The following is a 15,415-nucleotide window of genomic DNA, read 5'->3' as shown; positions in this document are numbered from 1 at the left end:
TTTACCTAGTTCATCACTTCCAGGTAATTACATTTCCAGAAAACTAAAGGACATGGCACAAATTCTCCCATCCCAGAAGGGTCTCTACTCTTTCCCAACCTTTTCAAGTTCAGAATACATAAGAGAAGGGTTATTGATCTACATACTATTAATAAACACAAGATGAGACACAATTTAGTACACTGTTGTGCTTATATAAAATGAACTAAGGGTTGTTAATCACAGCAACTACACAAATGCCAATTTGGTTTTTTTTTTTTTTTTTTCAATTTGTTTCAATTGTTTATTAATTGACCAGATTACAAAAATAATCCTGGTAGATACCTTAGTTCATCCTTCTAATAAGCCTGTTGATCTGGTCTTCCCTGTTGCCAGCATCTCCACCTTCTACAAAATGGGTGGTCTTTTTCTTCATTCCACCTTGTGGAGAAGGCAATTTAAAGGGCCACAGGAAGTTGTTTGCTTCTTTGAAACGTTTTCCAACGGTATAGATCTCATGAATCAGATCCTCCATGCAGATGATTCCATATTTCCCCAGAGATTGAGCAATCAATGCATTGTCTGTCAGGGCAATTCGCTTTTTGTTGATTTTGCCATAACCACGCTTGTACATCAATTCATTTACAGACTTCAGATTTGGGTACCCCCATGCCACCTCATGCGAAGAGTTGACTCATTGGAAAAGACTGATGCTGGGAGGGATTTGGGGCAGGAGGAGAAGGGGACGACAGAGGATGAGATGGCTGGTTGGCATCACTGACTCGATGGACTTGAGTCTGAGTGAACTCTGGGAGTTGGTGGATGGACAGGGAGGCCTGGCGTGCTGCGATTCATGGGGTCGCAGAGTCGGACACGACTGAGCAACTGAACTGAACTGATGCAATGTATGGCTCCACAATTCTCAGCATGTTAACTGATGCCTTGTTGAGCTTCACAAAGGTGCCATTGAAGAGCTGCGGGAGGTGAAGGGGCTGCAGCACCTTTCGAACCTTTGGGCTCACACCATTGATACCTCTGATCCTGATGACAAACGCCAATTTGGGTTCCGTGGGTACACAGAAGTTGCCGGCTTTTCATGCCATCCTAGCCATTCGAATTTCAGTTCTGTACATCTGCCTGTATTCCTTGTGGTAATGCTTATCGTTTTCATAGATAAGCTTCCTCCTTGCCTTTCAAAGCATCTTTTGGGCAAACTTCTTTCTCAGTCGCTTGATCTTAAGTTCTGCGAAATTCCTATGCTTTTTCTTAAGGGTTTCTGGCACAGCAGGAACCTTCTTTTTCTTCTCTTCTGCACCCTCCATGGTTCCAGCTGGGAAAGAGGCCAATGTGGTATTTCTTAAACAGCTGGCCATTGGCAGGCACACATGACACACTAGCTCTTCCAGAAGGTAGAGATGACAGCACATGGGTACACTGTCACTGGTGTTTACAAATACTGCCCTTTTGGAAGATGGCTTTATGGGCCCAAACAACATGCTGTAGTTAACTGGGTGTGGCAACACATCTGTCTACCCAACAGCCATTTGCTCCAGAGCATTCTTGGTGGCATTGTGCCAGCCCCAGGGGATTAATCACAATCCTTTTTGCTGGATACTCACTTTCCCAGACTCTGCTGCAACTTAAAGAGTGGCTCTGTGACCAGGCTGTGGTCAATGAGATGTAAGAGGAAGTCACCTGGGGATGGAGCGTCAGCAGTAGAAAGCCCTTGTTGCTCCCTCCCTTTCTGCTGGGTTCTTAGTGGAAAGGTGCTATCTGGAGCTGCAGCAGATTTAAGGCCTGAGGTCACTAACACAATTACAGGAATAAATAGTTGTTAAAGTAGGATTATAACCTTTTTTTCCACTTAACACATAATAAGCATTTTTACAATTCATTAAATAGTCTTTGAAAATATAACTTGTAACCGTTACAACATGTACAGTTCTATAGAACGACTGCCCCATAGTTAAACTGATTCTGTATTGTCAGAAATAAAGGTAGTTCTGTTTTGTTATTCACTGTGGGAACACACAAAATTCATTTTTGGCCACTTGGTGTGGCTTGTGGGATCTCAGTTCTCCCATCAGGGACTGAACTCACGCCACAGCAGTGAAAGTGTGCAGTCCTAACCACTGGACCACCAAGGAATTCCCTAATGGCAGTATATTCTTCCAAACTGCATTCTAAATGAAATATATGAGTTTTCTACTCCTATCAGCAATACACATATTTTCCTATATTCTTTAGATATTACAACATAAAAAAATCTTTGCCATCTGATGAGCAAAATTTTGCCAATTTTACAGATTTTCCTGTCTCTTCGCTCACTGTCAAATTACCAATTGTCATTTCTTGGTGAAATCAGTAGGCATTCTCTCCAGCAGCAATGCCCCTACCTATCAGTTTTCCACTCCTGGGTTGGGATTCAGATAACATTTGTGAAGCACTGCACTAGCAAGGGTACTGAAATGCAAAGGTAAGACTACCCTAAAGAACTAAAAACCAATCTGACACCAAAAGCAAAGGCAAGAAAAGCAAAAAGAAACAAGTGGGAATGCATAAAACTGAAAAACTTCTGTAGAGCAAAAGAAACAGCCCACTGAGTGGGAGAAAATATTTAAAAATCACTTATCTGATAAGGGAATGATATCCAAAATATATAAAGAACCCATACAAGTCAACACAAAAACCCATAAATAATCTTTTTTTTTAATGGGCATAATATCTAAATAGACATTTTTCCCAGATGGCCAATAGGTACGTGAAAAGGTGCTCAACATCACTAATCACTAGGGAAATGCAAATCAAAGCCACAATAAGATACTACTGCATACCTGTCAGAATGGCTATTATCAAAGATATGAAATAAGGGTTGGTGAGGATGTGTAGAAAAGGGAACCCTTGTGCACTGTTGGTGAGAATGTAAATTGGTACAAACACTATGGAAAACAGTACGGAGGTTTCCTAAGAAATTAAAAATAGAACTATGATCCAGCAATTTCACTTCTGAGTATTTTTCTGAAAAAACAAAAAAAAAAGGTTAGAGGTCCATTGCAGGACACACCCTCTTTCCCCAGGGGGTTTCTGTAGCAAGTTTTCATATTCTTTTCAAAGGTTTTTCTGTGTTAATGGTTGAAGAAAAAAAAAAAAGAGGCAGGGTAGGCAAGCCACTTATGCATGATGTAGAGAGTTGATGATTTTTTTTTTTAAGGAAAACAATTTGTAAGATGTTGCACTAAAATGTTTAATATACACTTCAGAGACCTGTAGTAAATTATGTTAAAAAAATGACTGGAAAAGATATATGCACTCCTATTTCACTGCAGCATTACTGACAGCAGCCAGGGTATGGAAACAGCCTCAGTGTTCACTGACCGGTGAGCAGATAAAGAAGACGTGGCATACCAATACAATGGAATGTTATTCAGCCACAGAAATGAAGAGAGTCTCGCCATTCCATTCCAAGGGTGGAAGCTGAGGGCGTTATGGCAAATGAAATAAATCAGACAGAGAAAAACAAATACTGTATGGTTCCACTTGTAGGTGGAATCTAAAAGACAACATCAACAGCAACAAAACCAAGCTCAGAGAACAGACTGGTGGTGGCCGGTGGCTGGTGGCAGGGGAAGGAGGGTGGGTGAAATGGGTGAAGGGAGTCAAAAACGATAAAATTGCAGTTATAAGCCCTGGGGATGTGGTGTACAGTACAGCATGGTGACTACAGTTAATACTGTATTTCATATTTCTTTCTTTCTTTTTTTTTTTTTCAGTTTTACAGCTCTATTTTATTTAGAAGAGAGCAGGAAAATCCATCTTTGAGGCGTGAGGGCATATCGATCTAAAGACATGAGGAGAGAGCGCCCCAGCGCGTGGGAGAGAGAGTGAGCCAGCTAGCTTTGGCTCTTTTATTTATATGTTTATCTCTTCCTGGGCCTGTCCTATGTAAACTGGGCCAGCCAGGAGTGTTGTTTGTTTCACCTGAGGTCCTCACTCCGGTCCTTGGACCTTCTTTTGTTTCATTTTCACGAGCTTTTCCCTTCCTTGTCTGTAGCCACTGCCATTTTGGACGCCTCTTCCCTGTTCTACCTACCTAACATTCCACCCTCAAGAGATGGGAGGCCCAATTCTTTGGGAATAGGGGCGTCGAGGTCTTTCTGGGTACTTCCTGCTGAACTGGGGCGGCGAGGGGTATTGTGCCTCCCCCTCTTGCTAGTCTCAAGCCTCAGAGTCCTTATAGCGGTGTCCATTTAAGGGTGAGTGGTATTTTCTGTGGTTGGCTGTAGTTTCCCATCTTTGTTGAACTGGCACTGTATGTTGTAGCTGGTTGACCTTACCCAGAGGTCTTCTAGGCTGAGACTGGGCCACGTGAGCTTTCTGCCAGTTTGTTTCTCGCTGTTCCGGTTTCCAGCACGATGGGCCTTCCCCTGCACTGGATTTTCTTCACGTTCTGCCTCTACGGCAGCTTTGCTGAGTTGGGCTCCTGCTGTGCCTGGCCTCTTCTGCGTGGAGGTTGTTTCAGTCAGGTTACATCCGATTCACGGCACCATTGATGTCACACAAGTGTATGTTCCTCGGTTCTTTATCTTGTCACAACAAAGATTTGGAGTGACGGACATTAAAGCCCTCGGCGCGTCACAGCTCTCAGGTCTTGGACAAACCGTGTTATAGCTCTTAGGCAAATCAGTGTTACAGCTCCATTTTACTTAGAAGATAGCAGGAGAATACATCCTCGAAGTGTGAGGAATGCCAACTGAAAGACTTGAAGAGAGTGGAGGAGCATGTGGGAGAGAGAGAGAGAGAGCGCATGCACGCGGGAGAGGAAGAGAGAGAGAGTGTATTTCATATTTCTAAGTTGCTAACAGTAAATCTTTTAAAAGTTCTCATAACACATATACCAATTTTTTATATGGTAACATGTTAACTAGACTTATTGTGATCATTTCACAGCATATACAAATATCAAATCATTATGTTGTACACCTGAAACTAAAATAATGTTAAATGTCAATTTTTAAAAAAGAGAACTAAAAACCTAAGAACAAGCAGGGTGATAGGGCAAGTAATTATAATACCACTGCACATAAGAAAGGTATAAAGAGTAAGAGAGCTGCTGAAGGGCCTTCTCAAACTTTTCCACGGCACCCTCTGCAAACCTAGTTCCATATAACACTTCCCACTCACTCTACTCCATACAATTCTTTATTTACACAAATCTCACTCTGGCCTCCCCTGAAACCTGGCTCCTCTCTCAAGAGAACTCATTCACCAGAAGCACCCTCCAGAGACCGTTCGTTCTCCTTAACTCCATGTACTTATACTGGGAGATGGGCTATGCCTTCTCTTTGCACCCCAATGCTACATCCCCATCATTATTCTCAGGGCAGTGAAAAAAATCTCAGCTCCTTTGGAGAGGCTGCCAATCTGATACACCGTTTCTACCTTTTCCCATTGCTGTCACTCCCCCAATACACACACACACAGTATTTACAGAAGGGTGTGGTGCCCTGAATATTGCTGTCACCCTGGAGTCTTCAATGTACACTGCAAGTTACTCAGTAACTAGAATCACAGTTCCTCATTTGGTGGACACTTGGTTTCCTCCCTAGTGCCCTTTCCTCCTCATCTGGATGAATTCCAATCCACCTCCTATGGCAGGTGGATCCACCACCCTGGGTGGCCTAAGAGAATTAAAATAACACCATCCTCCTTACCACAGGGTAGGCAATAACCCAGTCTGAACCTACCAGGGCATATTTATCTCCCTGACCATAGTGATTAGTTCAAGGGTGGATGTGCATTTTTCTAAGTGGGTCTAGTCAGGAACTGATTGCAATGGTCAAGAGAAGCTCTCTCTCTTCCTTCTGTGGTATAAGGATGTGCAGCTAAGCCGTATGTAGCTCCAGGAAAGGATCCAAGGAAGAAGCTAACACAGGGACAGTGGCAAGAGAATTAGATCCCTCGGTGATCTCGAGTTTCTGGATCAATATGAACTGAAAACCCACCCTACCTCTTTCCGATTACTGAAGCCAATAAATCTTGTTTAGCCAGTTTCAGTCAGATTTTTTTGCTATTCGCAATCGAAAGAACTTTAAGGAACACTCTCCTTAAAGCCAGTGACCTTCATCTCATTGACCTTTCAACCCCATGGTAACTTGCCTAGTTCCTGTCTTCTCCTATATTCTTTGAAATTTTAATCTCCAATGTGCTATTCTCTCTAGCTACAACTCTGAGGTCTCCAAACATTTCACTTATTCATCCTCTTTGAGACACCAGCCTTGTGACCTCCCACATTCTCTCAATTTAATCAGCCACTTTCATACTCACTCCTTCTCTATTTGGCCTGGACTACAAACATTTTACTTAAGATTCTCAACTTCCTTGTTCCCAAGTTTACCCATTATCCCTATTCCATAAAATTTAAGCCACTACCATTCCAGCTGCCTCTATTCTCTAGCTTAATTATCCAAGTAGCTGAGTAATACTGGAAGAAGAAAATAACTATCTGTGGATCAGCGCCATTACAAATTTATGATCTCCTTTTACAATCATCCTCCAAGCTATTCAGCAAGCTCATGTGTGGAGCAGAGTAGCCACTCAATAAATGTCAAGTGAGTGTTTGTCAGTGGGTCCCCAGTAAGCTGTCACCCTTCTTTCAAAGCACCTATTTAAAACCTTCACTACTTTCTCAAGCCAGCTGCTTCACTTCCTCTTTCTGCAAACTGCATCACATCACTTGAAAAAAAAATTTTTTTTATTGTAGTGCTTTACAATGTTTTGTTAGTTTCTGCTGTACAGCAAAGTGAATCAGCCATGTGTATACTGAGTGCAGAATTGATGCTTTTGAACTGTGGTGTTGGAGAAGACTCTTGAGAGTCCCTTGGACTGCAAGGAGATCCAACCAGTCCATCCTAAAGCAGATCAGCCCTGGGTGCTCATTGGTAGGATGATGTTGAAGCTGAAACTCCAGTACTCTGGCCACCTGATGTGAAAAGCTGACTCATTGGAAAAGACCCTGATACTGGGAAAGATTGAGGGCAGGAGAAGGGGACAACAGAGGATGAGATGGTTGGATGGCATCACTGACTCAATGGACATGGGCTTGGGTGGACCTCGGAAGTTGGTGATGGACAGGGAGGCCTGGCGTGCTGCCGTTCATGGGGTCGCAAAGAGTCGGACACAACTGAGCGACTGAACTGAACTGATATACATACTCCCTCTTCTTTGGATTTCTTTCCCATTTAGGTCACCACAGAGCATTGAGTCCCCTGTGCTATATATTAGTAGTAATCACCTCACGTTCTACTTTATGAAAAAAATAAGAGCTCAGTACATGGGAACTCTCTCAGTCTCTTGAATCCCCAACCTATCTCCCTATTGACTTACTAGTATCAGTGTCCATTCTTCACTCTTCCCTTTCACCCAGACGGCCATTCACTCTACAGATATTTGAGTGTCCAGCATATGACAGGCGCTGTGCCCTGCTTGGCCCTGGCAATAGTGTGTGTTGGGGGGGAGAGGGGGCAGGAATATGAAAGAGGTAACAACCTAAGCCGAGAAGAATAGCTTTCTTTTGAAGATCTAAAAGCTAGTAGGTATGGTTGGTTCAGGCAAGGAGTGTTTTGAGGATTCTTTTTTATCAAAGCATGTGAAAGAATTTTAAGCAGGAAGATGACATGATCAAAGGCACATTTTTAAAAGATCACTTTTATTACCCATGTCTGTTAGTTTATTCTCTGAGTTTCCAGTAGGCTAAAAATATTTCAAATAGATTTCCAGGCCCTAACACAGACCTAGAATCAGAATCTTTGGGAGCAGAATCTGGAAGTTTGTCTGCTTACAGGAAATTCTGAAGAACAGCTAAATCTGAGTATCACCGTTTTAGAATATTACAAAAATGAAATTAGCATTTCTTGCCAGAAAACCTATCTTTCTGTTTATATGCGGCATCTAGTATGCGTTTATAAAAACGGGTCTTGGAGAGGACTTCATCAATGACCCGTGCATCATAAAACATCCTCCTCACCCTCCCTCTTCTATCACACATCACCACCAATACCACTTTCTGATCAAAATGCCAGAGGACTGAAGACATATTTCCTATTTATTGAGGAAACTTGGGTCTCTCTACCTAAACTATTATCCATCTTAACACATTAGTCACTGGTGAAAGAGCTAGGTAAAGTGTATAGGGTGAAACCAAAGTTATTCAAGTTACTAAAGATTTACATAGTGCCATGTAACTCCAGAAACTGTCCCATCAGGTTTTAATGTACATTAAAACGTAGACCTTTCATAAGCTGTGCCTGTCCTCATCTCATACTGTCTGAATGGCTATCATCAAAAAGAACACAAACAAAAATGTTGGCGAAGATGTGGAGAAGAGAACCCTTTGTACCCCATTGGTAGGAATGTAAATTGATGCAGCCACTATGAAAAACAGTGCAGAAGTTTCTCAAAAGGCCAAAAACAGAGTTACCATATGACCAAGCAATTCCACTCTTGGGTATATATTAAAAAACAAAAACAAAAAACCAATACCCCAGTGTTCACAACAGCATTATTTAAAATTGCCAAGAATACAGAAGCAACTTAAGTGTCCATTAACAGACGAGTGGAACAAGATGTGGTGTGTACACACACACACACACACACACACACACACACACACACACACACACAGAGGAATACTATTCAGCCACAAAAAAGAATGAAATTTTGTCACCTGTAGCAACATGGATAGACTAGGAGGGCATTATATTAAGTGAAGTATCTCAGAGAAAGAAATACTGTATGATGTCACTTATATGTGGAATCTACAAAATACAAAAAATCAGTGAATACAACAAAAAAGAAGCAGACTCGCAGATACAGAGAACAAACTAGTGGTCACTAGTGGGGAAGGGGCAGGGGCAGCTTGGGGTAGGGGAGTTGGAGGTACAAAGAATGGGTGTGAGACATGCTCAAGCATATACTTTAAAACATGGGGAGTATAGCCAATACTTTGTAATGACTGTAATTGGAAAGTAACTTTTAAAATTGTATTTGAAAAAGCTCTGCTCTTCCTAATTATTTTATGTTGACTAATATTAGAATAGGGCTTCCCTGATGGCTCAAATGGTAAAGCATCTGCCTGCAATGCAGGAGACCCAGGTTCGATTCCTGGGTTGGAAAGATCCCCTGGAGAAGGAAATGGCAATTCACTCCAGCACTCTTGCCTGGAAAATCCCACGGACCGAGGAGCCTGACAGGCTACAGTCTATGCGGTCGCAGAGAGTCGGACACGACTGAGCGACTTCACTCACTCACTCACTCAATATTAGAATATGCAATCCTTAAGAATACACAAGTCACATCCCAGGTGGTGCAGGAAGAGAGGAGAGTTGGGGATTTGTCACAGAAAGCCCACATATATGGTGCATAAATCACCTATGCCCAGTTAAGACCACGTTCAGTCTGGTTTGTGTTATTTATGATTAAAAGAGATAATACAGAAAATGAAGGCTAGTCCTCCAACTTGTATTTGCCAAGGGACTTCATCTTTTCTTCTTGCACTGCTTATCTACAAATCAGACAAAAGGCTAGAGAGTCAGATGATGCCATAAGCACTTCTCCTTGGCAAACTGCCAAAAGGCAGTTATGAAGGGGAAAGAGAAAAAAATCAGATAAACCATCTTCAAAACCAACCTCTGTGGAAGCGATGAAAGACACAAAAAATCATCTTTGATGTGGCCCTCCCCCAAACAGTCTTGTAACCAAACACTTAAGACAAATGTATTCTTTCTTGCTCTCCATCTGTTCATGCCTAGTAATCTTTTATGGATGAAAAATGAGGAAATACCAACTACTTCATATGCTGGGAAGAGTAAAGGAAATTTAGCTAACAAATCACTTACTCTGTGCCTGGTCCATTCTGTTTTACAAAAATTAACACACTGAACCCTCCCAACAGAACTACAAGGTTACATATTATTGATAACTGAAGTTGCTTGTATGTGGCAGGACCTAGATTCAAATTTAAACATACAGAAACCCCTCCCCCCCAAAAAAAATCTAAGCAGGCTGGTCTGAGTCCATATTCTTTACCATCTCTATGGTTCACAGCAGTACCTGCTCTGCTGAGACCTCCAGAATAGCTGCTAACACTCTCCTCTTCGTTACTGTTTCTATTACACAACCCATTTCTGGTCTTCCAAGAAGCTTGCCCCAACCAGCAAGTATCACTTCTGCACTGCCCATAAAGTTCACTTACGCCTCACACTATTGACCTCTGGTGGGTAGGTTTTCTTCTCCGACCCACTGCTTGCCCATCCAGGCAAGCCCCAATGTCCAGCACTGTGTGAGCAACCAGGGCATTTACTGGTCCAGCCAGTGAAGTTGGGCTTGCCTGGGCTGGCTCCCTCCAAGCACAAACAGGAACTTTGATAATCATCTGGGGAATGTACAACACAGGGAATACAGCAAAAATTACAATAACTATAAATAGAGTATAATCTTTAAAAACTGAGAATCACTATGTAGTACACCTGAAACTTATATTTGTAAACTTTACTTCAATTTTTAAAAAAAATCTAAAAAACAACCATCTGCGGGAAAGAGATGTCCAATGCTGGGCAGAGACTTCTCATAGTCAAAGGCTGGAGAAGCCAGCCCTGCATTCCAAGACCTGTGAAGAAACGACAGGGTGGCTGGTACATACGCTGCCGCATTCAGCGGAAATTTCAATTTAGAGCGACTAAGGGCAGGTGACCCTGCTTAATCCAAAGTTTAACACTTAACTACCAGTTCATTTTTTAAAAAACGAAAAACTTCAGTTAACTGTTCCAAGTCACAAGGCAACTCAACGGCTTCTGTTCTCTTTCTACCAAACAGTAAAAGGACGCTAAAAAGGCCGAACCATTATGCCCGAGGGAGTAAGTGCTTCCTACTGTCTGACCTCCATCCGGCCTGCTGCAGCTGCAGCCTTTCCCCTCGTTCTGCGTTCTTACCAGTGGATTCAGGAATAAATCCCCGCCCACACTAAACGGGGAACTCAGAGCCAAGCAAAGGAGATATCTAGAGGGGCCACGCGCGGTTTTACGGTCAGGGATAGGGGCTGTAAAGTGCTCACTGCCTTTAGGTTCTGGGACAAGAATCGCACCCCCAAAACCTGAGTCACCAACCGCCGCCGCGGGCCGGAAGTCACTGCGCCAGCATCCTCCCAGAGCCTTACCGCGGTGTTTCCCGTGAGCCCGCGGGCGCGCGAGGACTACATCTCCCGGCATGCTCCGAGGCCGCAGAAATTAACCCTTCAGGGCCCGCGGCTGCCCTGCGCCCCGCCTCCGCCCCTTACCTGGACCCCGCAGGGTGAGTTTTGGGGCGCTGGGGATGGGCTCTTTCCTTTATTTAAGGCTTAGGGGTGTGTATGTGTAGGGGTGTGTGTGTGTGTATGTGTGTGAGGTACTCCTGGCTAGAGGAGAGATTCTGATTTTCCTAAAATGAGACGATTTGCAGTAATGAGGTTCAGATGGGTTTTTTTTTTTTTTTTTTTTTTTGCGAGTGGGAGACCCAGCATCAACTCTAAACCCCTAAATGGAATCACTACTGTCTTCCTCAGAATGCTGTCTAAATCATCGCCTTTTTAACCCCCAGTACAAAAATAACCAGCAAACCCTCCCCTCTTTCATAGGCCCCTGACATCCACCTTTCCCCAGTGCCCACAGCAAGGTTTGCAACCTGCCTGCCAAGTCAGGGTCTTATTATCCTTCTGGTTGAGGGTTGAATACTCATGGAGCCCAGAGGACCTCGCACATCTTTACGGATTAGAGATTTTAGAAATTAGGCCCTTTGCCTCTCAGAGCCTGCCTTTCCCCTCAGGTGCCACCATGGACTCCCTACAGGTTCAGCAGGCACCCGTATTTGTCTGACTTGAATGACCATAGGCTTGTGGACAAGGGTTCCTTTCTTCGGAGTATGGGTGATGGGTATTAAACTCAATCCTTCCCTCCATCCCCACTCTTAAAACAACACTGGGGCTAAGGAGACAGTGGGTGGGAGTCATGCCTTTCTATTACTATTCTTTCTCCGTATCGTGCAGTGCACAGTTCCAGTTCTGGGCTGGGAGGGAGGGGGTTAGGGACTTGAGGTACCGAGTATTATAAGCTGTGGGGTGAACTACCATGCTCCTCATCGATAGGAAGAGGGAAGTGGAAGAGCTGCTTGTTTTTTACCTCTTTCACTACTCCCAGACCCCACTTTAATAAGGCCCCCATCCTTGCCTCCATCTTCAAGAGTCTAAAGCTGCTAGGAAAAAGGACTATTCCGAGTCAGGGGGTCGGAATTTTCTGGGTCCCCTTCTCTTCCTCACCCCTGTTTCAGTTTGTCCCTGGCAACCCTCCTATCTGCACCCTGAAAGTTAACCCCCCCCCCGTTCTGGGCCGTCTCTGCCTTCCTCCCCCGGCCCCCAAAGGGCCATTGTTCTGGTCAGCATTTGGGGCGGGGTGGACAGAAGGGAGAAGACCTTGGGGCAGGAGTCCTGAACCACACAAGGCCAGGGGAGTGAGGGCAGCCGGCATACCTCTCCTCTATCTCACCCTCCCCCCAGCCAACTGGCTCCCTGCCCCTGCCCCCGCCCCTTGACATCCCAGACTCCCTGGCTATTTAAACAGAGATGGGTGCCCCCATCGGCACACTGTCCTTTGGCCACCCGACATCATGCCTCCCAAGAAGGATGTTCCCGTGAAGAAGCCAGTGGGGCCCCCTGCTGCCTCCAAGCCTGCTGCTAAGCCCGCAGTAGGGCCCCCTCCATCCAGGGTTGAGCTACCACCACCTGTCCCTCTAATCATTGAGAAACCTGCGAAACCCCAGGAGCCCCCCATCGATCTCTCCAAAGTGGTGGTAAGTCCCTGAAAAGTGAGAAGAGAATGGAGGAGTCGGTACAACAGTGGGATGTAGCCTAGGGGACTGCAGGTATCTAGAAGGTAGGGAATCAGTAAGCACTGGATGATGGTGGGGGGTTTTCTTAGTACCCCCCACCCCCGCCGGAAGCATCTAAGCTTAATGACTCTATTGTCTTTGTTGCCCTCTGCCTCTAACCGATAACATGTGTGTGTATGTACATCACTTTCTCACTGTACTGCTGGAGGCAGAGCCTGTAAGATGGGGAACATCTGGGTTCTGAGGACAGTTTCAAGGTGAAAGGGGGGAGCTGCTGCCTGTGCCTGTCTGACTATTCAATATGAAAAGCCACAGCTCTGAACCCCAGGAGGGAAGGCTGAAGAGGACAGACTTGTTAGACAATCACAGCTGGGGGCCAGGGGTAAATTTAGCCTTTGTTCAGCCCCCAGTTATGTGAGGGATGCAGGGCTCAGGGCAGTAGAGGGAGGGGAACAGGTGGCATGGGATTAACCCTGTTCCCAGGAAACCCTCCCCCCAATAATTCCTCCTCTTGGGATTCTCCCAAGTTCTGGAGCTGGGAATGGGACTGAGATGGCTGGGTTCCCAGCCTGGTCCCTATGGGCCCCCCCCCTGAAGTGGCTGCCAGTTGGTCGGGAGGAGTGCTGGAGAGGGATTGAGTGAGTCCTGTCATCTCTCCTCACATGCTCTTCTCTTCCACAGATCGAGTTTAACAAGGACCAGCTGGAGGGTGAGGAGACGCCACTGATCCCACTGTCCATCCCAATCCCTAGTCAGATCCTCTTTCTATTCCCCTACCTCTATTCCCGACCTTGAAACCTCCCACACTAGTGCTCCTTGTGTTCTCTGTTCTGCCCAGCTCAAGCACATTGTTTCTGAATTTCCTTTCTCTTAGTGGTGATGGGAACCCCTTGTCAACACTGACCTCTCCTTACACTTCAGAGTTCAAGGAGGCCTTCGAGCTGTATGACCGAGTGGGGGATGGCAAGATCCAGTTCAGCCAGTGTGGGGACGTGATGAGGGCTCTGGGCCAGAACCCCACCAACGCCGAGGTGCTCAGGGTCATGGGATACCCCAAGAGTGATGGTGAGGGCACCTCTGGGACAATGCGGGTTTTCAGTTTGGTGGTGGAATGTTGGTAAGGTGATAAAGGATGCTGAGGTGGGTCCCAGGACTTTAAAAACTGTCAAACATAAGGGCAGAAAAATATCTGAATGTTGAACAGATGAAACCCTTCATGGTGGGGATGGGAGTTGGGTCCTAGGTGACACTGTAGTAACCTCTCCTTCACCTCTCTATCTCCAGAGCTGAAGTCCCGGCGTGTGGACTTTGAGACTTTCCTGCCCATGCTTCAGGCAGTCGCCAAGTTGCCAGACCGAGGCTCATACCAGGACTACCTGGAGGGGCTTCGGGTGTTTGACAAAGAGCAGAATGGCAAAGTCATGGGAGCTGAGCTCAGACATGTCCTCACCACCCTGGGTGAGACAGGGACCAGAACTCCTGGGGGTGTTGAGAGGAGGGGATGAACTAAGAAGGTTAGCCAAGTAAGCAGAGCTAGTGAGGGATTACTGTCCTATGGGTCATGGGCAGGAGACTGAGAAGGTCAGAGCCTTAGGGACAGAATCTGAAGGTCTTCCTCCTTCAGTCTAAAGTGAGTGGGCTGCAGCTGTCTCCCAAAGGGCAGAGGAAAGGGAACGAGGTGGGAAATCTGAGTTTCAGTCTTGGGAAGAGATGGCTGTACTCTATGATATGGTCTGTTTTTTAATCCTCTGGAATTCAGTTTCCTTGTCTGTCAAAGCTTTCACCACCTAAAATTGAGGTGAAATGGAAAGCAAGATTCAGAGACACATTCAAGGCATGCCCACTACAAAGAGGGAATTCTCTTGGGGGACTGTTGCTATGGGCAAGTCTCCAGGGTGGGAGAAGAGGAGGTGCCACCAGAAGAAAGAGGCATGGGTTGATGAGGGAGGGAAGGCAGGGGCTAAAACACTGTGTCTGGGCCCAGGAGAGAGGATGACTGAAGAGGAGGTGGAGTCTGTTTTGGCAGGACATGAGGACAGCAGTGGCTGCATCAATTATGAAGGTGAGGGGCCAGAGGAGCAGAAACGACTGGGGAAGAGGGAGGCAGGAGGCCCGAGGTATGTGGGTGGAGGCATCCTGAAGCCTGAATTATCTAAAGTCAGATGGGTTATCATCAGGCCAGCTTCTGAAGCCCCTCTTCCCTCTTCTCTCTGCAGCCTTCCTGAAGCACATCCTAAGCGTCTGAGCAATGCAGGTACGGCACTCTCACTGCGCCTTGGGAGGCAAGCCTCCTTCCTGTCCCTCTGCCTGCGTACAAAAGCAAGGAAGTGCATTTCCGTGTCTTGCTGCGCCGACAGTGGCAGGATTTGGCAACGTTCATCTTTTTCCACAGGTGCAGTGGCGTCGGACGCTGGGCTCCCACCAGGCAAAAGCACGTTCCTGCCACTAGGAGGCTATTGTTTCAAAATAAAGAGACGTTTCCTCCCTTAGCTTCCGACTCTTGCTTTCTTTAGAGGTGGGGGAG

At 45.5% G+C, this 15,415-nt stretch overlaps 1 protein-coding gene across 1 annotated transcript; it reads left to right on the top strand.

Annotated features, from left to right (window-relative positions):
- MYL6B (myosin light chain 6B) lies at positions 11,240 to 15,380 on the top strand. The gene is made up of 8 exons (XM_005680367.3): positions 11,240 to 11,322; positions 12,624 to 12,852; positions 13,573 to 13,600; positions 13,813 to 13,956; positions 14,176 to 14,349; positions 14,876 to 14,953; positions 15,108 to 15,145; positions 15,284 to 15,380. The coding sequence occupies exons 2-7, from the start codon at positions 12,670 to 12,672 to the stop codon at positions 15,134 to 15,136; spliced, it is 636 nt and encodes a 211-aa protein (XP_005680424.1). The 5' UTR covers positions 11,240 to 11,322; positions 12,624 to 12,669; the 3' UTR covers positions 15,137 to 15,145; positions 15,284 to 15,380.

Source organism: Capra hircus, chromosome 5, assembly GCF_001704415.2.
Source record: "Capra hircus breed San Clemente chromosome 5, ASM170441v1, whole genome shotgun sequence".
Lineage (NCBI taxonomy): Eukaryota > Metazoa > Chordata > Mammalia > Artiodactyla > Bovidae > Capra > Capra hircus.
Note: the sequence above shows the minus strand (reverse complement) of the source record. Positions and strands in the feature narration are given on the sequence as shown.